The 25,710-nt window shown below is 62.0% G+C and overlaps 2 protein-coding genes across 3 annotated transcripts in view; both read right to left on the bottom strand.

Moving 5' to 3' along the window:
- The window catches only part of WIZ (WIZ zinc finger), a 58,422-nt gene extending 49,310 nt beyond the window's left edge, over window positions 1-9,112 (bottom strand). The window contains exons 1-2 of one of the 2 annotated variants that reach the window (XM_075725173.1): window positions 8,763-9,112; window positions 1,938-2,392 (exon numbers count right to left, since the gene is read on the bottom strand). In XM_075725173.1, the coding sequence (XP_075581288.1) occupies window positions 1,938-2,392; window positions 8,763-9,112 (805 nt within the window). Of the gene's footprint in view, window positions 1-1,937; window positions 2,393-8,762 lie in introns of those variants that run through there. The other variant, XM_075725174.1, reaches the window with a different exon arrangement.
- A 1,306-nt stretch (window positions 9,113-10,418) lies between these two features.
- On the bottom strand, window positions 10,419-25,710 carry RASAL3 (RAS protein activator like 3). The gene is made up of 19 exons (XM_075725182.1): window positions 25,296-25,710; window positions 23,930-23,935; window positions 20,123-20,241; window positions 19,920-20,004; window positions 17,587-17,675; window positions 17,405-17,493; window positions 17,201-17,333; window positions 16,468-16,566; window positions 15,045-15,581; window positions 14,405-14,549; window positions 14,002-14,146; window positions 13,308-13,544; window positions 12,564-12,765; window positions 12,321-12,424; window positions 11,339-11,651; window positions 11,120-11,248; window positions 10,836-11,035; window positions 10,644-10,719; window positions 10,419-10,568 (listed from the first exon to the last, which is right to left on the bottom strand). Exons 1-19 carry the CDS (start codon window positions 25,708-25,710, stop codon window positions 10,419-10,421), a joined length of 3,273 nt encoding a protein of 1,090 aa, XP_075581297.1.

The raw sequence follows: 25,710 nt of genomic DNA, 5'->3' as shown, positions 1-25,710 counted from the left end.
ACCCACTTCGTTTTCCAGTGAGGACACGGGTACGGGGAAGGACAGGCACCTGGCTGGCGTTTGGCATTGAAATGATGGAGAAGTTGAGGCAGTAGAGGGTTAATCCTCCAAAGCAGATGGGGACAGAAGCTGGACAACTGGGGATCTACAGACAACTTGCAGCAGCCGTGTGCAATAGATAAGGAACCGGACGGACAGCACCCAAAGACTTACAGTCAACATCTCAATGTCCCAAGCAGAAACCAGTAACCAGTGGTGTCCCTCAAGGGTCTGTACTGGGATCAATACTATTTAATATCTCCAGCAACAATGTAGATATTGGGATTGAGCGCACCCTCAACAAGTTTGTGGGCGACACCAAGTTGAGTTGATACCCTGAAGGAAGGGATGTTGCCCAGAAGGACCTCGACAGGCCAGCGTGACTTCTTGATGAGCCAAGGAGTAGGCCAACAACCAGAACCTCATGAAGTTCAACCAGGCCAAATGCAAGGTCCTGGGTCAGGGCAATCCCCAATATCACAAACTGGGAGACTGAGAGCAGCCTCATGGAGACGGACCTGTCAGAGTGGGTCCAGAGGAGGCCACAAAAATGATCCAAGAGCTGGAACACCTCTCCTATGAAGAAAGACTGATAGAGTTGGGGTTATCCAGCCTGGAGAAGTGAAGGCTCTGGGGAGACTTTCTTGTGGCCTTTCCATATATAAAAGGGGCTTATAAGAAAGATGGAGAAAGACTTTTACCAAGACTTGTAGGACAAGGGGCAACGGTTTTAAACTGGAATAGGGCAGGTTGAGACTGGACATAAGGAAGAAATGTTTTATGATGAGGGCAGTGAGACACTGGACCAGGTTGCCCAAAGAAGTTGTGGATACTCCATCATTGGAAGTATTCAAAGTCAGGTTGGATGGGGTTTTGAGCAACCTCATCGAGTGGAAGATGTCCCTGCCCATGGCAAGGGGTCGGACTGGATGATCTTTGAAGGTCCCTTGCAACCCAACCCATTCTATGAAAACCTCCCTGCTCAAAGAGCCCTTGGAGAAGAGCTTTTCCTGGAGCAGAGTTGGGGTGGACCCAACAGGGTCTCCCACGGGTGACGAAGATCCCCCACCCCACAGCAGAACATCCCCTGCAAGAGTCTCTGGCGCGCGCAGGGGGATTTCACAATGCCGAGGACATCCCAGTACAGCTCCACACCAGCACTGGGAGCCAAACAGTCCCTGCTAGAGCTCCTCGTCCCCCATCACCCTCACGGCATGGCTTCCCCGGCACCAAGCGGTGAGGCAGAGGATGATGCCTTCGCCCTGCAAGCGCACAGCTGCCCTCAGCAGAGCTGGAGGAGCGTTTCCGTTTGAGAAGAGGGGAATTCAGCGAAACGCAGGTGGCACGGTTTCAGCATGACCGCGGCTTTGCCAGCAATACCGAAAACACGCAAGTCACCGCCGCCACGGCACAGCCCCCCATCTGCTCCCTCCTGACGCAGCACCAGTCCCACACCAACACGCGGTAGAGCACAACCACCTTGCATAGGATGCGCAAGGTGTCCCCGTTTGGGGACCCAATGCCATGCCAGGGGGATGGGGGGTCTCCAAAAAACCACCAGCTTGACCCACCATCAGGTTTTGCGCCTGTCTGTGGTGCTGAAGCCGGGCAGCGGCGTGGGGATGCCGGCCCAGCATTCGCACCCTCGTTTCTGCTTTCATCAAATCCGCACATTTCTCACCGTACCGCGCTTCCCATTTCACCGCCAGATGCCGAGAGTTGGGGAACATCTCCAATGCCAAGAGAGCAAACGCCCACCACAAGCTGCCTGGGCACGATGGTGCAACCATCGGGCAAAGCAACCAAATCAACCCGAGCACCACCAGGCACAGACAAAGCACCGGGAGACGTCCCCGTCCCCCAAGAAGCCACCCCAACAGCGCCGACCGGGGACTTACCGGCCACGTCGTGCGCTTCCAGGGCGACGTCGGGCTCCTGACGGGAGAGTGACGAGAAGAAGTCGGGGTCCTCTTGCAACGGGCACAGCTCGGCCCCAGAGGGTCCCTTCCCCTCCCTGCTCATCGTCGGCAGATCATCTGTGGCGTAGAAAGCATCTTCCTCGAGCTCCGTCTCCGTTTCCACCGACGTCCCAGATAAAGGCGCGTTCTCCAGGGGCTTTTTTGCATCTTGAAGGAAAGCGGCTCTTCGTTCTTCGCCTTGGGGGCACTCAAGGGCAGGAAAAGTCTCTTTGTTTGGCTCCGGTGTCATTAACAGGGCTCTGCCTCCATCTCCTTGGCGCTCTGAGAAATTAGGGACAGTTTTCTCCATCCCTCGCCGATTGTGCTGTGTCACTCGGAATAAAACACTGCGCCGAAACTCAGGAGGGTTGGCAGCCGGGGACCACCGGCAAAATCTACAATAAGAGATAAAAAAAGGAGAAAATAAGAAAAGAGGCTGGATTTTGCCGAGGTGGAAGACAAATGGTTGCGGCTCTGCCCATGCTGGGAAACCCAACGGTCTCGGTGCCTCGCCGTGGTCACCAAAGCTCTCAGTGTCCCAGAGCCGGGCAAGACATCGGGTCCCATCACTCTCTCCTTGCAAAAATTGGTGCTGCCGGTAGCTGACACGGTGCCGCGTCCCTGCCAGAGTCGAAGGACCCCAAAAGGTGCCACTTCTCCCCAATGCGAAGCTTTTTTTCCCCCCACTCTGTGCTGCGATTTGCCGGGGGAACAGCATCCCCTCCATCCCCTGCCACGCACCCCGCAAAAAACCCCAGTCACCCTCAAACTGATTATTTATCCCCCCCAAATTAAATCCCACAATGTGGTGCTGAGAAAGCCACTTGCACCCCTGGGAGCTCTGCTACCGGCTGCCCCAAAATCGGGGTGGCTGCCCCCAAAACTAGGGCGTGGGGGGGATTTTGGGATGCTGTGCTGCATCCTTCCCCCGTATGAATTCAGGCGGATGGGACAAAGCGGTACCTTCGTGCTGGGGGACCCTCGAAAGGTTTGGGGACCCCTCGAAGGGCTTGGGGAGCCTTGGGGGGGCAACCAGGTACTGGCCACCCAAGTGCGGAACCCCCTCAAAAATAAACCATCACCCCAAAACACCTTCCACCACCCGATGCTGCCGCAGCTTCAGGTTAAAAGGTGAAAAATAAAATTGTTGGAGAAACAAAGGAGAGTGCTCAGGTTCCTGATCTCTGCAGGATGGAGATGCCAGGTCGAATCCTGACCCGGGCAGGCTAGAGAAGGGAAAAATAGGTGAAAAGAGGCGCTAAAAGCCGGCTTATCAGCTCCGCCCGAAGGATAAAGGCACAGGAGGAGAGCAAAGGAGCTAAATTTACACCAGCGAGGAAGGAGAAGGCAGCGAAGAGACTATAAATACCTTCAAGGTAAAGAATGCAAATGAAGAGGGAATTATTCGAGCTGGCGCAAGATGTTTCCCCGCCCCGGGGCCGAGGGAGGAGAGCGATGGAGCAAACCCCGACGCCCGGCGGCCACCCCGAAATGCCACCCCGAAATCTCTCCCGCCCCGAAGCGACCAGCACCCGTCGCTTCCCCGGGGAACGATGCCCAGAGCCAATGCAGGTTAGTTCGCCGATAAGAAGTGAAAATAGAAATTCAATTAAATAAATTAAAAATATGTTGGCTCCATGCGCCGGCGTCTTCCTTCCATGAGGATCGGTTGCTCCGGCTGGCTTTGGTTTGTACGGCTATTCCTCTGGCGTCACCCCAAAATGGCACCGGACGCCCGCACCGTGCCAACGGGATGCTCTCACCCCAAAGAGCAGTGCCGCGTTGACACTTCCCCCAAGTCTGTGGAGGGTTTTTGGGAAGCAAACCCCAAATTTGTGGATGTTTGGGGGTTTGCCACGGTGTCAGCTTGGTGCCGGTGAGCTGGGATGAGGGATGCTCCGCCGGGATGAAGCCACCCGCTCTCCCCACACCGGTTTACCGGGGGGAAGCAGCAGACTGTGGTGTCACCTTTAACTACCATCTGGCTTAAATCCAGTTGGACACGCACGGCATTCCCTTTGTACCACGCCTCCCATCAATGCCACAGCAGCTCATCCATCGTGCTGGCAAGGAGCATCCGAGAAGCCTCCACATCGCACGGTGCCTGCGGGATGGGAGCCTGGCAGCCGGCACGGCGCCCAGCGTTTCTCCCCGTGTTTTCCTGGTGTGCCGTCACACGGCGAGGAAGTCACCCCAAAACACATCACCCTTGCTGCAAGGAAATAAAAAAAGCCCGGCAACATGCCGGGTGCGTGGCGGCAATGTGTAGGCAAAGCTGGCAGGGGACAGGCAGGGGACAGGCAGGGGACAGGCAGGGGACAGGCAGGGGACAGGCAGGGGACAGGCAGGGGACAGGCAGGGGACAGGCAGCAGCACCAGGGATCCAGGGGGGAAAAAGCCATTGCAGAGTTTTGCCTTTTTAATTGCAGCCACATCTCAGCCCGGCCAGAGATCCCAGCACATTCCTGAGCCAGGGGAATCCATCCAGGCAAGAATGGGTGAAAAAACCCACAAAATGGGTTTATTTTTAAAAGCTGCGGGTTTTTTGGGATACGGCTTTGATCTGAGCCAACTCCAGGACAGAATCCAGCATCGCTCAGGGACCACCGGCTCCTCTTCCCGGCGATAAATCGCAGCATCCCTTTGGCACTGCGTTCGCTGGCTCGGTCCAAATCTTTGCTCACCAAAACGTGTCTCACCCCGGCCATGCCAAAACCCCCACGCCGGGAATGACGCCAAATCCCCCACCCGCACCCTGGCATCGGGCTCGGCATCACCCACCGGCACCTCAACCCACCGAAACCCCAAACCCAACCAAACACGAGCCGGTGGAGACGGGGGGGACATCGGTGCCGCATCCCCCGCCTCGCTCACCGAAAAACCAGATTTTTCAAAAGTTTTCCCTTTTATTCTTCCCGAAAGACAAATCCATCCGTCTGCCGTGCCGGCGGCGCTCCCTAAAAAGCCACCGTCCTCCCCAAAAACCCGCTTGGGTGTTTTCAAGCTCACCAGTGGAAGGGGGGGGAAAAAAAAAAAAAAAAAAGGGAGTTTTTGAGTTTTTTTTCTCCTGGCCCATTCCACACCGGCACCCTAAAAGACCCGAACGCTCACCGTAAAGTTTAAAAAGCTTCTTCCCAAGCTCTGCTCGCTTCCCTGCTCGCTTCCCAAGCTCTGCTCGCTTCAAGGGTGGGAGCCCGACTGCAGAAACCCTTCCCCCAGCCCATCGCCCCAGAGCCATGCAAAGGCGGAGCAGAATTGGGACAATTTAAATGCTAAACCGGTTAAGTGGGGACAATCGCTGCCTTCCCTGGAAGTCAAGAGGAAGGGGCCTTTCCCCAGGCCAAACAGCTCCGGGTGGAGTTTCTGCAGTGGGGTTACCTTGCGCGCTTGCTGCACGCTTGAATCAGGAAGGCTTTGGCCGCGTGTTTTATTCCTCCCCGTGGGGTTTTTTTTTGGTTTCTTTTTTTTTTTTTCCTCCTTGCTGGGCAAGACGAGCCGCGACGCAGGAGAACGGTGCTGATTTTTCGCTCTTCGTATTGGATCACGATCAAGCGTGCGGGGTCCGGCACGCTCACGGCACGCTTGAGCCAGGCAGACTACGGCCGCGTGGTTTTTTTCCCCCCCCCCCGTGTGGGTTTTTTTTTTCCTTCCTTGGAAAAAAGCCTGTGGCGTGGCAGAGCAGAGCTGCGGCGCAGAACGGCACTGGTTTTTTCCCCCTCTGTGGTGGGTCACGGACAAGCGTGCGGGCTCCAGCGCGCTCACGGCACGCCTGAGTCGGGCAGGCTACAGCCGGGTGTTTTTTCACTTGCGTGTCTTCCTCCCCGGGAGAAACCTGCGGCAGCAGAACTACGGCGAGCAGCACTTTTTTGTTTTTCCCCACTCCATGCCGGGTCCCAGCCGAGCACATGGGGTCCAGCACGGCATGCTCACGGCACGCTTGAGCCGGACAGGCTACAACCATGTGGGTTTTTTTCCCCCATGTGGGGTTTTTTCCCCTCTGTGTGGGTTTTTTTCCCTCCCTGGGAGAAATCTGTGGCAGAGCAGAGTCGCAGCACAGGAGAACAGCGACGGTTTTTCCCCTCTCCATGCCGGCTCGCAGACAAGTGCGCGGGGTCCAGCGCGCTCACGACGTGCTTGAGCCGGGCAGGCTACAGCCGCATGTTTTATTTTTTCCCAGTGTGTTTTTTTTCCCCTCCTTGGGAGGGACCTGTGGCAGAGCAGAGGCACGGCACAGGAGGATGGTGCCAGTTTTTTCCCCTTTCCGTGGTGGTTCACGGCCAAGCGTGCGGGGTCGGTGTACTCACGGCACGCTTGAGCCAGGCCGGCTACGGCTGCGTGTTTTATTCTTTCCCTCCGCAGTTTTCTTTTCCTCTTTGGGAGAGCAGGGCAGAGCAGAGACGCGACACAGGAGGACGGCGCCGGTTTTCTTCCTCCCTCCGCAGTGGTTCACAGCCAAGCGTGCGGGATGAGCGCGCTTGAGTCGGGCAGGCTCCAGCCATCTGCGTGGTTTTTCCCCCACCTTTTGTTTGGTTTTTTTTTTCCCCTCCTGGGGCAGAGTGGAAACACAATGCAGGAGGATGGCACCGTTTTTCCCAGATGCCAGGTCACGGCCAAGTACGCGAGGTCCTGCACGCTCCCGGTACGCTTGAGCCGAGCAGGCTCCATCCGTGTGGTTTTTTTCCCCCCGCATGTTTTGGGTTTTTTTTTTTTCTTTTCCTTGCTGCAGAGCAAAGTCGCAACGCGGGAGGATGGTGCTGGCTTTTCCTTCTCCGTGCCAGGTCACAGCCAAGCTCGCAGGGTCCGGCGTGCTCCAGGCATGCTTCAGCCGAGCAGGCTGCGGCTGTGTGGTTTTTTCCTCACGTGGTTTTTATTCCTCGCATGGCAGAGTCGTGACGCAGGACAGCACCAGTTTTTCCCTCTCTGTGCCAGGTCACAGCCAAGTGCATGAGGTCCCGCACGCTCCCAGCATGCTTGAGCCGGGCAGGCTCCAGCCGCGTGGTTTTTTTCCCCCCCACGTGTTATTTTTTTTTTTTCTTTCCTTGCTGGCAAAGCACAGTCGTGATATAGGAGGACAGCACCGGCTTCTCCTCCTCCACGCCAGGTCATGGCCAAGCTCACGGCGTCCGGCACGCTCCCCGCACGCTTGAACTGAGCGTGCATGGGGTTTTTTTTTCCCCCCCGTGTGGTTTCTTCTTCCTCACGTGGCAGAGCGGAGCCGCGACACAAGAGCACGGCGCCGGTTTCCCTCGCTGCATCCCGGGCCACAACCAAGCGTGCAGGGTCCGGCACGCTCGCACCAACAGCGCTTATGCGCTAAACACATCGCACCCATGAAGGAAACTCAGAAGGGGAGCAAGCGCTCTGGATTTCGGTGCAGGAGGAATTCAGGGAGGATCTGGAAAGCTCCGAGGACTTGACTGGGATTGCAGACGATTTCCTTCCATGGGGAAACCTCAAGCAATCGGTGACGTTCCTCCCCGGCATTAACGAGCTCGTTTAGCAGGAAACCAACTTTTTCCCTATCCCGGAGCCTGGAACGAGCAAAGGACGCACCCATCAGGGAGCTCTTCCACTTCTGCTCCGATGGTTGCAGCTACAAGCTGGCAAATCCCAGGCCAAAGGGTTTTGTTGGGATGAGGGGCTTTGCCGGTGCTGGGATCTTCAGGGAATTTGGCTGCGGGGTTGTCGGTGCTGCCAGAGGGGGATTTCGCGGCATCGAGCAGAGACAATCCGCGTGCCACGGAGACGATCCGTGCACCAACTCCTCTAAACGATGCGCCAGGGAGGGAAATCTGGCGTCGAGCTGTGCCAGGACGAGCTGAAAGCTGCTCCAAGCCGTGCCAGGATGAGCCGAAAGCCGCTCCAAGCAACGGTGGCACCGCTCTCGCCTTCGTGCCACACAGCGGTGGCGCCGGCTGAGCTCCGAGCTGCTCCCCACCATCGAGCTGCTTGGGAAGAGGAAACATTCCCGGCACTGCGCCAAAACCTGCCACCGAACCCCCCGCAATGCTGCCAATCCCCGGCACGGGGTGAAACGCCACGGCACCGCTGCCTTCACAGCCCCCCCGCCAGGCCCGACACCACTCCGGACAGCGGAGGAGGGAGATGAAAAGCTCGCGGCAGAGATTACGAGGTCTCCCATCACCGGATGCTCGTTTAACCCCGGTTAACGAGCTCGGCAGAGGTTGGCCTCCTTCCACCGGCGCAGGAACGGTACGGCGATCGCGGCAGAGGTGAACCGGTACGGGGAAGAGCCGAGGGGAAACGGTAGCGTGGGTCTGGATCCATCCCGTCCCCGCGTTCCCAGCCGGTGGGTGCCGAATCCAGCGCCGCTCGGTACCGGGTGTCCCAGTGTTGCTGCCCAGCACCTGCCTGTACTTACTCCCCTGCCTGCTCCGGCTGCCTGGGTCCCCTCCTCGGCGCAGCCCCCGCTCCCCTCCATGCCCACCCGGACGCCTGGGTCCCCCCATCACCACAGCCCCCCCCCCCCCCCATGCCCGCCCTCCCCGGACGCCTGGGTGTTCCCCCCGCCCCCGCTCCCGGACGCCTGGGTCCCTCCCCGGTTACCTCAGACCCTGCACCCCCCCCGGACGCCTGGGTGCCCCCACCCCGCGTTTCAGCACCCCGGACGGGGCCGGTATGGGGTGGGGGGGGTGGGGTGGGGGTCAGCGTCGCCTCCCCGCGACCCAGCCGTGCGGTCCCCGGTAACGGCTCCGCTTTGTCTCCCGCCGGGCCAGGCCCCCCCCCCCCGCACCGGGCACTCACCCCGCCGGCCCCCCGGGGCCGGGCCCGCCGGGCTGCTCCTCCTCAGCGACGTCGCTGCTGCAACCGCCGCCCCCGCCGCCTCCTGCCCAGCTCCGGCCTCCACAGCAGCCGCCGCTCCGGGGACATGGTCCCTTTAAATCCCCCCCCGGGGGCCCGGCCGGTCCCGCCGCCGCCGCCGCCGCCGCCGCCGCCGCCGCCGCCTCCTGCGCCGCTCCGGCCGCTCCCCCGCCCCCCTCCCGGCGGCGGGGCCTGACTACGTCACGCCGCGCGCGACCAGGTCGCCGCCGACATTTTGGGGGCGGCGAACGGGGACCCAGCGCCGCCTCCGCCGCCGCCGCCGCCGCCGCCATCTTGCGCCGCACCGTCCCCGCCGCGCGCGCCCGCCCCGCCGGAGCGGCCGTTGCGCGTCGCCGCCGCCGCCCTCCGCCCTCCCCGACCCGCGCGGCGCGCCGCTGATGACGCAGGCAGCGCGCCGCCGCCGCCATCTTGGGAGTGGCGGAGGATGAGGAGGGAAGGGGGGAGGCGGCGCGGCGACCTTCCAGGGGGGAGGGGGAGGGAGCGGCGCGGGGGGGTTGCGTCATCGGCGAGCGACGGCGTCGCCGCGCGGCCATCTTGGGGGGGCGGAGGGGGAAGGTCCGGGTGCTCTGGGAAGGGCAGGCCTGAGGGGACCCCGGCGGGACCCGTGCTCCTGTCATCCCCAAAGTGTCCCCAGGTCCCCATGGCCCTGCCAGCCCCAAAGAGTCCCCATGGCCCTGTCCTGAGGGGTCCCCGTGGCCCTGCCAGCCCCAAAGTGTCCCCATGGCCCTGCCCTGAGGGGTCCTCATGGCCCTGTCATCCCCAAAGTGTCCCCATGGCCCTGCCATCCCCAAAGTGTCCCCATGGCCCTGTCCCCAAGTCCCCATGGCCTTGCCAGCCCCAAAGTGTCCCCATGGCCCTGTCCTGAGGGGTCCCCGTGGCCCTGTTGTCCCCAAAGTGTCCCCATGGCCCTGTCCTGAGGGGTCCCCATGGCCCTGTCATCCCCAAAGTGTCCCCATGGCCCTGCCCTGAGGGGTCCTCATGGCCCTGTCATCCCCAAAGTGTCCCCATGGCCCTGCCATCCCCAAAGTGTCCCCATGGCCCTGTCCCCAAGTCCCCATGGCCTTGCCAGCCCCAAAGTGTCCCCATGGCCCTGTCCTGAGGGGTCCCTGTGGCCCTGCCAGCCCCAAAGTGTCCCCATGGCCCTGCCCTGAGGGTTCCCCATGGCCCTGTTGTCCCCAAAGTGTCCCCATGGCCCTGTCCTGAGGGGTCCCCGTGGCCCTGCCAGCCCCAAAGTGTCCCCATGGCCCTGTCCTGAGGGGTCCCCGTGGCCCCGCCATCCCCAAAGTGTCCCCATGACCCTGTCCCCAGGGGTCCCCATGGCCCTGCCGTTGCTGTCACTGCCCCAGGTCCTGGGATGTCCCAGGCAGGTGTAGGGGTGCTGGGACAGGATGGGATCGGGGACAGAGCCCCGAGGGGTGGCAGGACACAACCAAGCACCTTGTGATGGTTACACCAAAGCTGTTTATTGCCTGGGGAGAGGACACCCCGCGGGACAGGGATCAAACACCCTTTGGAAAGACCCAGGAGATGGTGGGTGACTGGGCTGCAGGGACACGTTGGGGACATCAGGACTGCCAGTTACACGCTGGTGGCCTGAGCATCGTCACCACTCTCGTCCCAACCCTGTGCCAGCATCCGGCGTCCCGTCCTCCCGGGGTGGCCCAAGGCTTGGGCGATGGCACCCCGCAGCTCCGCCTGCTCCCTCTCCAGTGCCGACAGCCGTCTCTCCTGCGAGGGGACCGCGTCAGCTCCCAATTGGGTCCCTCTTGTCACCCATGGGTGCACCCGTGTCCCAGCTCTTACCAGCTCTCGGCTCTTCTCCTCGCTGGTCTTCAGCCTCTCCAGGTCTTTCTTCCGGACGCCTTCAGCCGCCGTCAACCTAATTGGGTTGGGGATGAGCCAAGACCCCGACCTGGTGGTGGGGCACCCACTCCTTTGGGGCACCCACTCCTTTGGGGCACCCACTTCTTTGGGGCACCCACTCCCCATCCCTACCTGGCACCCAAATTGGCCACGCGGGCGTTCGCCTCCTCCAGCTGCTGCCGGAGACGCTCGAGCTGCTCTCGGTGCTGACCCTGCTCCTGCCGCAACCCGCGGTGTTGGACTTCCATCTCGCCCACCCGCGTCTCTGCCAGCCGTAATGTCTCCCGGTTCTCTGCCACCTCCTTCCGCAGCGCCTGGATCAACCGCCCGTGCTGGAGTGGGACGAGGTTGGGGTGGGAGTGGGGCGTTTAGCAGGGCACCCCAGGGGGTTTGGCTGCCACCCACCCCGAGGTTACCTTCTCCAACGGGCGGATGGCGTAGAGCTCGCCCTGTGCCGCCGCCGCTGCCGCCTCCTCTGCATAGCGCTGCCATGGCACCGTCGACTTGCGTGGCAGCGACGCCGATGAGCGCAGCTTCCCGTGACCCTACAGCACCAGTGGGACCCGTTAACGCCGACATCCTCCTCGGAGCACCGGCCCCGATGGGAGGGTGGCCCAGCGGCTGCTGTGGCTTACCGGGGTGTTGTGGGGGACATGGGACACCGCATTGTCCTTGGCCGGTGGATCCGCCACGTGCTCGGCACTGCTCTGCTTGCGTAGGCGACGGGAGGCTTTGCTCTGTGCTGGCACGCTCTGCGTGCGCTGCACGTTGCGGCGTTCCCGGCTGGGCGGTGGTGATGGCACTGGTGCCGGTGATGGCTCCGGTTCTGGCCCATCCTCCCTACCCCGGACACGGCGGATGCTGATGAGGGACTGGCTCTTGATGAGGGGGCTGTGCTTGCTCAGGTCCCGTGGTGGCACGAAGCCTGGTTTGAAGCTCTCCGCTGGGCTGCAAGGGGAGATGGGGCAATGGCACAGCTGGGTGCTGGGGTGGTGCTGGACCCAGGAGGGGCCAGAACCACCCCAAACCCAATCAGGACCAGAGGCACACCAAACCTGGTTGGTATCGGACCCATCTCCTGAACCCAGCCTGGACCTGAAGCACCTCAAACCCATCTGGGACCAGGAACATCCCCCAAAACCATCTGGGACCAGAACCATCCTCAAAACCAGCCTTGACCCAAACCACCTCAAGCCCAGCTAGAACCAGAGTGACCCCAAACCCAGGTGGGACCAGAACCACCCTGAACCTGGCCAGGACCAGAAATCCCTGCTCAATCCATCTGGGATGAGAAACATCTGCTGGACCCAGCCTGGGCCAGATGTGTCCACCAAACCCAGCCCAGCCCAGAACCATCCCCTGCCTGGACCACAACCATCTGCTGAACCCATCAGGGACCAAAACCATCCCCTGAACCCAAGTGGGACCAGTGACTCCAAGCCCATTCTGGACCAGAGTCTCCCTAGACCCAACCAAGACCAGAACCATCCCCTGAACTCAGCCAGGACCAGAACCATCCCAACCAAACCCATCCTAGTGTCACCCCTCTACCAAAGCTCCTCCTGGCCCCACGTGTCCACTTTGATCCCATGTGTGTCTCTGTCCACCCACCGGTACCTTCGCTCCGTGGTGGAGCTGAGCCGGACAGAGACGGGGACAGGGGTCCCCTCCCTAATGGCAGTAAGGATGGTGGGCAGGGGCTCCAGCTCCTCCTGCGTGGCCTGCCAGGATGAGATAAGGACATTATGGGGACAATGAGTGGCCTCGTGCCATCCATGGGACAGTGGACACCAGCTCTGTGTGTGGGGAAGAGGTGGCCAGTCTTGCCAGCTACCCTTGGGGACAAATGGGTGGTGGCACCTGGTCCAGGCTGGAGAAGATGTCACAGAGCAGGAGGTGAAGAGTGGCGAGCTCCAAGGCCAGATCCACGTAGCCATCATAGGTGGCCATGTGGACGCTGCTCTCGGGGTTGGCCACGCTCTGCAAGAAGGCCGTCATGGTGCTCCAGTTTTGCTCCAAGAACTCGTTCATGAAGCCCATGTAGGCCTCCTTCTCGCCAAACCTGGGGACCGCAATTTCTGGTTACCTGGGGGCCAGGCGATGGCCTGGGCCACCACCGTGGCCATGGGCCACCACCATGGTCATGGGCCAGGCCACCTCCAGGATCATGGACCAAGTCACTGCAATGTCCCTGCACCATGTCACCACCCTGTCTACAAGCCAGGGCATGGGTGAGGGCACTGCCATGTTCTTGGACCAAGCCACCCATAGGTCAGGCCACCACAAGTGACACGTGAGGCTCTGCTGCTGGGACACATCAACCCCATGCATGGAGTGGAGATGTTCTCTGCTGCCCCATGGCTGGTTCATGGCATGTAGATGTCTCTGCTTGCCATATAGCATGTAGGAGATGTCCCTGCTGCCCCATGGCATGTAGGGGACATCCCCGCTGCTCCATGGTGTGTTGGGGACAACCCTGCTGCCCCGTGACTGTCCACAGCACGTGCCGCACAGCGTGTAAGGGACATTCCCACTGCTCTGTGGCTTCCCCATGGGCATGTCCCTTCCCAATCGTTACTGGTGCCGTGCCCTGCCATGACGTACGTGGTGAAGTTGGCCAGATTCTGGATGACCTTGGCCACGAGGGTGAGGGTACGGGCAGTGGCCTCACTCGGGTACTCCTGGACCAGGCCAAAAAGGCTGGGGGACATGATGGCAGGGCAGAGGAACCGCAGGAAGAGGGAGGCCGAGACCAGGCGCTGTCCGATGGGCGCCTTGCCCCGCGCCGTGCACTCCTCCTGCCACGCTGCGAAGATCTCGCCCAGCTCTGCCGGGAAGGCGCTGCGGGGAGAGACACCCTGATGGGGGCTGGGGCAGTTGGGTGGTCCTGGAGACACCCCTGTGTGCCACCATGATGTGCTGTGGGACACAGCGCCCGCTGCGATTGTGCTTGTTCCTGCATTGGTCCCCTGTGCTTGTCCCCAGGGTTGTCCCCAGGTCCTTCCTTGTGCCCATCCCCATGCCCATCCCAGCGATGGTGCCAGTCCCCAAACCCAACCCCATCCTGGTGCTAGAGTGCCTGTCCTCCTGCCCATTCCCATTCTTGTCCCCAAGCTCATCCCTGTGCCCATGCCCATCTCCAAGCTTTTCCCCAGGTCCTCCTGGTGTTGGTGCCCATCTTCATGCCTGTCCCATTGCCCGCGCTGGTGGCCATCCCCAAGCCCAGCCCTGAGCAGGTGCCCACCCCTATGGCCATCCCTGTGCCCAGCCCCATGCCCATGCAAGGACTGTCCCTCACTCGCAGGACGTGGCGATGCGCTGGAGAGTCTCCTCGCAGACCTGCCGCAGGTTGTTCTGGTTGTCGGAGAGGTCAAGGCCGGCACATTTGCTAGGATCAACCTCACAGCTGTCATCCGAGGTGCAGACCTGGGCCACGGCCTCACCTGGGCACCGAGGGACGGCCCGTAAGGGGACCAACCAGCCACCACCACAGGCATGGCTGTGACAAGCCCCCACCACATCCCCATGGATGTCCTGGGGGTGTCCTACAGCCCTGTAATGCTCTGCCCATGCCCTGCACCCCATAACACCCCATAGAACCCCGTAACACCCTGTAGCACCCTGTAATGTCATGCCCAGGATGTCCTGCACCCCGTAACACGCCATAACATCCCACAAAGACCTGTAACGTTCAGACGTACCCAGCGTGTCCTGGAGGTACTTGCCCCCCACCAGTTTCATGTACTCATCGATGGCCTTGGTGGCCAGCGTGTTCTCACGGAAGATCAGCGCCTCACGGTCATCGAAGCGGTCCAGCTCGGCCACCCCGAGGTCGATGAGGAATGACTGCGAGGTGGATGTGTTGAAGGGCTCAGCGGGCACCCATGGCACCAAACAGCCTTGATCAACCCACCCTGGGAAGTGCCAGGGTGTCCTGGCACTCCCCTGAATTGCATTTCCCATCCTATCCCATCCCACCAATCCCATCCCATCCCATCTTATCCTATCCTATCTTATCCCACCCCATCCCGACCCATCCCATCCCATCCCACATCCCACTAATCCCATCCCATCCCATCCCACCCCATCCCATTAATCCCATCCCATCCCGCTCATCCCATCCCATCCCGCTCATCCCACCCCATCCCAACCCATCCAACCCAACACAACACAACCCAACTCATCCACCCCATCCCATCCCATCCCACCCCAGCTCTCCTGGCATCCCCCAACCCATGATGCCCATCCCACCCCAACCACCATGCCCACAGCACCCCAGGCAGCACCCATCTTGCCCCCACCCACCCTCCCCACATCCCCCATGGCCAACACCCGCTCCACCTTGGCCTTCCCCGTGCTCTGCAAGACGCGGACCAGAGCACCGGCCAGCTCCTCCTTGTGCCGCACGGCAATGGTGGGCTCCAGATGGGCGCACAACTCCCGGTAATGGAAGGTGATGAACTCAGCCAACTCCTTGTAGCGTACGATGGGCAGCACCCGCACCTCCCGGTAGCGCCCGCGCACCCTCACCGACGGCACCCTCTCGCCTCCTCCAGGACCGCTCAGCGGGTACCAGCGCTCCAAGGGCTGCCGGGCGGCCGCCAGCTCGACCAAGGGGATGGTGATGGAGGCCACCGTTTGACCGGGGTGGTCATCGCGGCAAAGGGCGAGGGTGAGGGCACGGGCGGGTGGGAGGGCGGCCAACTGGAAGAGTTCACCCCAAAAAAGCTCACCGTCGGGACCGGCCACCTTGGCGGTGGTACGGGCGAAGAGGGTGCCGTCCAGATGGAGGTGACAACGGAGACGCCGCCGAGGTGGCAGGTCCCGTGCTTCGTACACCCACAGGCTCAGTGCCAGCTCCAGCCGCTCACAGTTGTCCTGTCGGCGTGGGGGACATGGGTGGGGGTCAAGGGGACAGTGGGGGACGCATGGGGGGGGCTGACTGTGCAGGGGGTTTTGGGGGGTAGGGAATTCCGTGGGTGAACGTGGGGATGGGGGGGAATGGGGACAGGTGGGGACATGGGGGACAGGGAGGGACATGGAAGTGGGGGGGCACATGGGGATGGAGGGGACATGGGGGGATGAGAAGGGACATGGAGGGACAGGAGGGGACGTGGGGCCAGGGCAGGGACATGGGGGATGTGGGGGACAAGTGGGGATGGAGGGGGCATGGGGGACAGGGTGAGAATGGGGACCAGAGGGGACATGGAGGGACAAGAGGGGACACGGAGGGACAGGAGGGGACACGGGGGACAGGGCAGGACACTGGGGACAGGAAGGGGCATTGGGGACAGGAGGGGACAGGAGGCGACATGGGGGATGGGACGGACACAGGGGACAGGAGGGGACAGGAGGGGACATGGAAGAACAGGAGGGGACAGGGATTCTGTGGAGGGACATGGGGACATGATGGGACATGGAGGACTTGCGAGGACATGGGGGACAGGAGGGGACATGGGGACACGGGTGGACAACCAAATCCTCAGGCAGACAGGAGGGGACAGCCAAACCCACAGTGGGACAGGAGGGGACATGGGGGACAGCAGGACACAAGGGGACACGGGGCTGTGGGTGCCTGGAGGGCTCCAGGGTGGGTGGGGTGGGGGGGTTCGTGCCTCAGTTTCCCCACCCAGCCCTGCCAGCGGGCCTCATCCTGCCCGTTGGGGAGACAAGGGCAATGGGTGACCCCTCATGTCAGGGTGCTGGGGGTTCCCATCCCCTGGGGGTGGCAGGGGGGGTCCCATGGGTGTCCCCATGGTCCCACCTTGTTGGGCTGCACGGTCCGGCGCAGGTTCTCGATCCAGCGGTCGCGCTCGGCCAGGGACGTGCACCCGAAGGACCGGCTGCCCTCGCCCGTGATGATCTGGGTGCAGGGAGGGTGTCTGGGGAGCACCCTAGGGTGCCTGGGGGGATTGCACTGGGGGCTCTGGGTGCCCAAGGCCAAGGGCTGTGCTGGGGTGTCCCGTTGGGGTGCTCTGGGTGCTCAGTGGGGGTGCCCTGGGTGCCTTTGCAGGGTGCCCTGGGGTACCATGGGTGCCTCTCCAGGTTGCCTGGGGTGCTCTGGGTGCCCCTCCAGAATGTCTAGGGTGCTCTGGGTGCTCTGGGTGCCTCTCCAGGTTGCCTGGGTTGCTCTGGGTGTCCCTCCAAAATCTCTAGGGTGCTCTGGGTGCCTCCCCAGGTTGCCTGGGGTGCTCTGGGTGCCCTCTGGGTTGCCTGGGGTGCCCTGAGCACCCTGGGTGCCTGTTCAGGATGCCTGGGCACCCTGGGTGCCTGCACAGGGTACCTGGGGTGCCCTGGGTGCCTGTCCTGAATGCTCCAGGTGCCCCTCCACGTTGCCTGGGGTGCCCTGAGTGCCCCTCCAAGATGCTTAGGCTGCCCTGGGTGCCCCTGCAGGGTGTTCTGGGTGCCCCTGGGTGCTCCTGCAGAGTGCCTGGGGTGCCCTGGGTACCCTGGGTGCCTCTCCAGGGCACCCTGAGCACCCACCCAAGCCCATTTACCTGAAAGCAAAACTTCTCGCCCACGATGCTGCCGTGCACAGGCCGGATGATGACATTGTCCCCGGTGAGGTCCAGCTCGGCCACGCTGGGCGGTGGCAGCAGCGACTCCCGTGAACTGCTCCGGCTGGGGACCCTACAGGGACAGGACTGTGGCTGGGGCACCCTCACCAGCACCCACGTCCCCTCCCCTCCGTGGTGCCGTACCTCTCACCATCGGGGACCGTCACCACCGGTGCCTCGGCTTTGGGGATGCCGCGACCTTTCCTCTCCCGGAGCCTCTTCCACAACAACCCCTGGATGGGGTAAGGAGATGGCTGCCGTGTCACCCATGGGTGGGGCCGAGCACCCTGGGGGCGGGGTTGGGATCAGGGTTGGGGGGTGCCCACCTTGACATTGCTGAACTGGGAAGTGGAGGAGGTCTCGCTTTCGGTGCTTCTGCCGGCACTCCGGGTGCTCCTCTCATCCACAGCTGGCTCTGGAGGGGCACCCAGCCTCAGGACCCCCTGCTTTACCCGCACCCCGAGCACCCCAACACCATGCCAGGGTCTGGGAGGGGCAGGATCCACCCATACCCCCCCCACCCCCTTGGGAAACATCACCCAAAGCTGGAGGAAGGAGCTAAGCGCCTGCTTCTGGGTGCCAAATCCTGCCGGCACCTCACTGTATCTGTAGCCCTGAGATGCAGCCAAGCTTTGGGTGCTGAAAATGGGTGCGCAAGGGTGCAAGGGAGAAGGGGGCAGAGGGATGTATCCTGCTGCCTTGGCGCCGGTGCACGGCGCCAGTGCTCAGCCCCGATGCTACGATGCCACGATGCCAAGCACCCATCCAGGACGGTCTCCACCCCGGTGCCAGGTGGGTGCTGGGGGGGTAACTCACCTCCCTGCGCGGTGCAGAGCAGCCAGCGGCGGGGCCCCATGGCTGGCGGCGATGCCGTGTGCCCGCTCTGGTGGGGGGCGCGGGGAGGAAGCCGAAAGCTTTTATCGCTCGGATCAGCAAACGCAGCAGCGTGGAGGAAGCGATGACGGTACAAAACAGCCTTGCACCCAGCGCTTCCTCCGTGCGCCCAGCTTGGTGTGGTGCACGGGGCATGCGGCACAGCATGGTGTGTGGCACGGGGCATGGCACGGTGCATGGGGCATGGCGTGGGGCTTGGCACGGGGCATGGGACAGGCGTGGTGCATGGCACGGAGCATGGCATGCTGCGTGGGGCTTGGCACGGGGCATGGGGCAGGCGTGGTGCATGGCACAGGGCATGGCATAGTTCATGGTGCGTGGCGTGGTGCACGGCGCAGGGCACGACAGTTCATGGTGCGTGGCATGGTGCACGATGCGTGGTGCACGGCATGGGGCACGGCGTGGGGCATGGTGCACAGCGTGGGACATGGCACAGGGCATGGCGTGGTGTGCTGCATGGCGTGGTGCACAGCACAGGGCATGGCGTGATGCATTGGGCATGGGGCACGGTGCATGGCACGAGGCACGGCGTGGTGCACTGCACAGGGCACGGTGCGGTACATCGTATGGTGCGTGGCATGGGGCACGGCACGTTGCCTGACTTGCTGCACAGCGTGGTGTGCAAATGGTGCGCAGCATGGGGCACAGCACAGGGCACAGCGAGGGGCACGGCATGGTGCCTGGCATGGTGCATGGCACGGTGCACGGCACAGGACACAACACGGTGTGAGACGAGGCTTAGCAGGGTAGACGACACGGGGCACAGCATGGGGCACGGCTTGCTGCATGGCACAGTGCGCAACATGGGTGTGGCACAAAGCCTGGCATCTGGCACGGCACGGGTGCAACATGGAGCACGGCACGGGGCGCGGTACAGTGTGTGGCACAGGGCATGGCGTGGGGCATGACTGTGGAGCACGGCACGGGGCATGGGGCACGGCAGAGGGCACGGCTGTGATGCAAGACATGGAGTGCAGGGCATGGCACACGGTGCACAGCGGGCATGCGGCACAGCATGGTGCGCGGCACGGGGCATGGCACGGTGCATGGGGCATGGCGTGGGGCTTGGCACAGGGCATGGGACAGGCGTGGTGCATGGCACGGGGCATGGCATGCTGTGTGGGGCTTGGCACGGGGCATGGGGCAGGTGTGGTGCATGGCACAGAGCACGGCTGCAGCGCATGGCATGGTGCACGGTGCACGACCACATAGTGCATGGTACGATGCATGGCACAGCATACGGTGCATGTCATGGTGCACGGTGCATGGCCGTGATGCAAGGCGTGGTGCATGGCACGGTGCGTGGCACAGCGCATGGCCACGATGCACAGCACAGTGCACGGTGCATGTCGTGGTGCACGGTGCATGGCCGTCATGCAAGGCATGGTGCATGGCACAGCGCATGGCCACGACGCACGGCACAGCGCACGGTGCATGTCGTGGTGCATGGTGCATGGCCGTGATGCAAGGCTTGGTGCATGGCACAGCGCATGGCCACGATGCATGGCACAGCGCACGGTGCATGTCATGGTGCACGGTGCATGCCCATCATGCAAGGCGTGGTGCATGGCACGGTGCGTGGCACAGTGCATGGCCACAACGCACGGCACAGTGCACAGCGTATGGCGCAGCGCAAGCCATGGTGTGCAGCCCGAGGAGCTCCGTGCGCAGGAGCTGCACCGGACCTGCACGCACACGGCTCACAGCAGCACGTGCCAACACCCCGTGGCATCGGCACGTGCTGGCGTGGGGTGAGCTCGCTCACCGGGATCCCTCCTGCTGCCTGACGGGTGCAGGTTGGTGCTCTCGGAGTTGGAGCTCCCCGTCTGGTTCCTGCTCCTGCACGAAGCCTGGAGGCACGGAGGGGTCAGGCATTGCCGTGCCCAGCACCCATTTGTGCAGCATCACCCAAGGGACTCCGGCACAAGCCCCTGGGTGCCCAGGGGACTCTTGTCCCCATGTCCTCACCTCCTCGTCCCTGCTCATGAGGACCAGATGTCCGTCCACCAGCGAGAAGTGGGAGACGTCCCACACCGGCGCGTCGGGGGCTGGAGCCAGCGGGATTGATGACGTCCCATGGGTGCTCGCTGGGGGTGCAGAGCAGGATGTTGGGAGGAGACTGGGTGCTCACCGTGCCCCTGTCACCCATGGGCAGCATGGCAGTGCCAGGGGACATTTGACTGTGGCCATGCCGTCATAGGTGTGACGATACATGGGGCCATGGCCATGGTGTGGTTGGGGTGGTGGTGCCAGGGGACATATGACCATGGCTGTGCCACCATGGGTGCGGTGATGCTGGGGGACACCTGGCCATGGAGGTGCCACCATGGGTGCGGTGATGCTGGGGGACATGTGGCCATGGAGGTGCCACCATGGGTGCGGTGATGCTGGGGGACACGTGGCCATGGAGGTGCCACCATGGGTGCGGTGATGCTGGGGGACACGTGGCCATGGAGGTGCCACCATGGGTGCGGTGATGCTGGGGGACACGTGGCCATGGAGGTGCCACCATGGGTGCGGTGATGCTGGGGGACACGTGGCCGTGGCGTCGTGGTTTAACCCGGCCGGCAGCTAAGCCCCACGCAGCCGCTCCCTCACTCCCCGCCGGTGGGATGGGGGTGAGAATCGGAAGAGTAAAAGTGAGAAAATTCGTGGGTTGAGATAAAGGCAGTTTAAGAGGTGAAGCAAAAGCCGCCGCGCACGCAAGCAAAGGACAACAAGGAATTCCTTCAGTCCTTCCCGTCGGCAGGCAGGGGCTCAGCCGCCTCCGGGACAGCCGGCTCTGTCACACCTAAGGGGGCCTTGGGAAGACAGACGCCATCACGCCGAACGTCCCCCGGCCTTCTTCTCCCCCCAGCTTTACACCGCTGAGCACGACGCCATGGGGTGCGGGGCATCCCTTGGGGCGGTCGGGGTCGGCTGGCCCGGCCGTGTCCCCTCCCAGCTCCTTGTGCCCCCCGGCCTGCTCGCTGTGGGGTGGGGCGCGGAGCGGAGAAGGCCTTGGCTCCGTGTCAGCACCGCTCGGCAGGAACGAAAACACCCCTGTGTTATCAACGCTCTTCCCAGCGCAAATCCAAAACACAGCCCCATACGTAGCTACTGGGAAGAAAATTAACGCTACCCCAGCCCAAAGCAGCGCGTTCCCCACGCCTAGATAAACGCAGCGCGAGGCTCGAAGGGTTCGAGATAACGACAGCTTGGGTCGGAACGCGCCGGATGGAATTTGTCGCTGTTCAGCTCGGAATCGCCAAGGCTCCTGTGCTTGCCACGGGGCTTGCTCGCCTCACTGTCTATTAGTCGCGCTCGTTAGTGGCCGTTTTTTGCATTCAGTGGCTGCTTTTTGCCTTCGCTGCTCGCTGCCCCGCTGATCGTCTTACTCTGCCGCGCCTGGGAACGTTGCGATACCGGAATGGGATGCGCCTGGGCTGGCGGACGGCTGCCGTCCCTGTGCTGCTGTACCGGACAGCGCCGGCGCGGGCGGAAGGGCCCGTGACGGGTGGATGAGTCCATGCGGAAGCGCGACAGCCCGAAGCGTCCGCGGCCGTGCCTAAGCCCGCGCCAGAGCAGGTACATCTCGAAGCGTCTGCAGCTCTGGGTATGCCTCTGCTGCAGCTGGTGTACCTCTGAAGGGATTGCGGCCCAAGGATAAGTCCACGCCGGAGAAGATACACCTCGGAGCGTCTGGGGCTGTGCATGAGGTCGTGCTGGAGCACATCAAAGCGTGGGGCCGCGGACAAGCCCGCAGCAGAGCAGGTACGCCCCCGGAGGGACTGCAGCCATGGGTAAGGCCGTATTGGAGCAGGTTGTCCTGGTTTCGGCTGGGATGGAGTCAATTTTCTTCCCAGTAGCAGGCACAGTGCTGTGTTTTGGATTTAGTAGGAGAAGAATGCTGACAACACACTGATGGTTTAGTTGTTGCTCAGCGCTGCTTATGCCAGTCAAGGACTTTCCAGCTCCCCATGCTCTGCCAGGGGCACAAGCAGCTGGGAGGGGGCACAGCCAGAAGAGTTGATCCCAACTGCCCCAAGGGCCATTCCATACCATACGGCGTCATGGGCACTATAGAAACTGGGGGGGTTGGCCGGGGAGCAGTGATTGCTGCTTGGGAATGGGCTGGGCATCGGTCGGCGGGTGGTGAGCAATTGCATTGCGCATCGCTTGCATTGTATATTATTATTACTAGTATTATTATTATATTGTTATTATTACTCCTACTCCTCCTATTTTACTTTATTTCAATTATAAAACTGTTCTTATCCCACCCCAGGAGTGTTTCTCGCTCTTACTCCTCCGATTCTCCCGCCATCCCACCAGGACAGGGGGAGCGAGCGGGCGGCTGCGTGGGGCTGACCATGACACAGGTCTACCTCCGAAGGCATCGTGGCCCGTGGAGAAGGCCACACTGGAACAGGCGCAACCTCAAAGCGACCGTGGCTATGGATAAGCCGATGCCGGAGCAGGCACACCCCTGCAGAGCCTGTGGCACGTGGGTAAGGCTCCGCTCGGAGCAGGCACACCCCAAGGGACTGCAGTCTGTGGATAAGTCCAAGCCGGAGCAGGGGCAAGGGCAGGAGTTCATCACCACGTTAAACCCTAGAACCTGGTCCAAAGGGGCCAGGGGTGGAGATTGTAATGGAAACACCTTTAAATTGTTGTAACCCGGGATTTGAGTTGCACGTTAGGGGAATTACTATAGCGGGAACCACCCGAACCAGCGGAGGAGAAGCCTCACAAGAAGCAGCGCGAGCGCAGCAGCGACCCAACCTGAGCGGGTTTCAGTGCCCAAAAAAACCTCCACGCAACACATCCGCTCTCCTGTCCTGAGTGACCGCCATGAGAGATGGAGCCCCAAGTCATGGACTAAATGAACTCAGTGGGCATTTTGTGGCCATTTCTGGCCATTTTCTGGTCATTTTACAAGGGCGGTCCACAGGCTAAGGGAACTATAGCTGCGTACTAAAGGATGGGAAGGGGACGGTGGTTAGTGAGGATGTATGGGATGGTGTGGGACCTGAGCGGGCTTCAGTGCCCAAAAACCTCCACGCAACACATCAGCTCTCCCGTCCTGAGTGACCACCATGAGAGATGGAGCCCTAAGTCATGGACTAAATGAACTCAGTGGACATTTTGTGGCCATTTCTGGCCATTTAGAACGAGAGGAAATGGGCTCAAGCTGCGCCAGGGGAGGTTTAGGTTGGATATTGGGAGAAATTTCTTCACGGAAAGGGTGGTCAAGCATTGGAACAGGCTGCCCAGAGAGGTGGGGGAGTCCCCATCCCTGGAAGCGTTCAAAAAACGGGCAGAGGTGGCACTTGGGGACATGGTTCAGTCTGGTCTACCCTTGACTGGTTTAGTGTGGACTTGGTAGTGTAGGTTAATGGTTGGACTGGGTGATCTTCAAGGTCTTTTCCAACGTAAATGACTCGATGATTCTATGATTCTATGATTTTACAAGGGCGGTCCACAGGCTAAGGGAACGATAGCTGCGTAGTGAAGGATGGGAAGGGGGTGGTGGTTAATGAGGATGTATGGGATGGTGTGGGACCTGAGCATGACGTAAATGGTACGGAATAAAGGGTGGGGAACGCGCTGCTTTGGGCTGGGGTAGCGTTAATTTTCTTCCCAGTAGCTACGTATGGGGCTGTGTTTTGGATTTGCGCTGGGAAGAGCGTTGATAACACAGGGGTGTTTTCGTTCCTGCCGAGCGGTGCTGACACGGAGCCAAGGCCTTCTCCGCTCCGCGCCCCACCCCACAGCGAGCAGGCCGGGGGGCACAAGGAGCTGGGAGGGGACACGGCCGGGCCAGCCGACCCCGACCGCCCCAAGGGATGCCCCGCACCCCATGGCGTCGTGCTCAGCGGTGTAAAGCTGGGGGGAGAAGAAGGCCGGGGGACGTTCGGCGTGATGGCGTCTGTCTTCCCAAGGCCCCCTTAGGTGTGACAGAGCCGGCTGTCCCGGAGGCGGCTGAGCCCCTGCCTGCCGACGGGAAGGACTGAAGGAATTCCTTGTTGTCCTTTGCTTGCGTGCGCGGCGGCTTTTGCTTCACCTCTTAAACTGTCTTTATCTCAACCCACGAATTTTCTCACTTTTACTCTTCCGATTCTCACCCCCATCCCACCGGCGGGGAGTGAGGGAGCGGCTGCGTGGGGCTTAGCTGCCGGCCGGGTTAAACCACGACGCCATGGAGGTGCCACCATGAGCGTGGCGATGCCAGGGGACGTGTGGCCATGGCCGTGCCACAGCTGGAGTGGCATTACTGGGGGACGTGTGGCTGTGCCACCATCAGCGTGGCAATGCCGGGCCACATTTAGCCATGGCCATGCTGTGTTGGGGACAAAGCCGGGTGGTTGCCCTGCCCCAGGGCCCTGCCTGCACCGTGGGTGGCCCTGCCTGCACCGTGGGTGGCCCTGCCGGAGCCAAGCCGGTTTTGCCAGATCCAGGTGCTGCGGGGGCTGGCATGGCTCCACGTGCCACCACCGAGCCCCGTGCCAGGCACACACGGGGACCAGGGCCACATGTGGCCAGGACCCAGCCACCCTGCACCCATGGGTTCCCCCCCAACCCCGGAGGGCACCTGCAGGCAGGAGCTCCCCAACACCACCAAAGCGTGGCCACATCCCGCACCCCTCTATGTCTCCCACCATCACACACCACCTCCCAGACCCCAGTGGTCACCATCACCCATCACCACCCATCGCCCCCCAACCCACCGCCCATCACCCATTGCATCCCAGATCATCACCCATTTCCATTGCCCACCACCCATCAGCCCCCAACCCATCACCCATCACCCCCAACTCATCACCCATCATCATCTCCCACCACCCATCACCCCCAACTCATCACCCATCATCATCACCCACCACCCATCACCCTCAATCCATCACCTATCACTATCACACGCCACCCATCACCACTAATCTGTCACCTATCATCATCACCCACCACCCATCACCCCTAATCTATCACCTATGGTCACCCACCACTCCCCAACCCACCATGCACCACCCATCATCCCCCAGCCCATCGCCCATCACCCCCATCCCATCACCAGCACCCACCACCAGCACCCACCACCAGCACCACCACCCAGCACCAGCACCAGCACCCTGACCCCCACCCCTCCCCATCACCCCTGTACCTGGAACAGCATTGTGGAGCACCTGCTCAGCCCTGGCACCGCTCTCAGCGTGGCCCTTCCTCTTGGACATGGAGCGCAGGTACTTCTGCAGGGTGGCCTTGCCACCCTCGGCTCCCCGTGTCTCCTTGGTCCCCTTGGTGGGGGCCGAGAAAGCCCGCTGGAAGAGGGACCGACGGGCGCTGGCCTTGGGTGCCCCCAAGCTGGAGCTGCTCTTTCCAGCCCCATCACTGGGGCCATCAGACTCGGGGTGGCTGTAGGAACGTTTCCAGCCCTGCAACCGGGTCCAGTGCCGGCTGCCTGGGGACCCCGTGCCCCGCTCGGCTTCCCGGTCACCCATGGGTGCTGCCGTTCGCCATTTGTAGGTCTTCAGTAGAGTTGGCGGCTCGGGTCCCAGCGGGAGTTTCTCCACCTCCAT

The sequence above is a fragment of the Pelecanus crispus genome, chromosome 27 (assembly GCF_030463565.1).
Source record: "Pelecanus crispus isolate bPelCri1 chromosome 27, bPelCri1.pri, whole genome shotgun sequence".
NCBI lineage: Eukaryota > Metazoa > Chordata > Aves > Pelecaniformes > Pelecanidae > Pelecanus > Pelecanus crispus.
Note: the sequence above shows the minus strand (reverse complement) of the source record. Positions and strands in the feature narration are given on the sequence as shown.

Excerpts from the sequence above, each read along its gene's own strand:
- RASAL3 (XM_075725182.1), bottom strand. The coding sequence starts at position 25,710 with ATGGAGGTGGAGAAACTCCCGCTGGGACCCGAGCCGCCAACTCTACTG. Across the intron at positions 20,005-20,122 it reads TCATGAGCAGGGACGAGGAG|GCTTCGTGCAGGAGCAGGAA; the intron begins GTGAGGACATGG and ends CCGTGCCTCCAG. Across the intron at positions 14,147-14,404 it reads GTACCTCCAGGACACGCTGG|GTGAGGCCGTGGCCCAGGTC; the intron begins GTACGTCTGAAC and ends CTCGGTGCCCAG.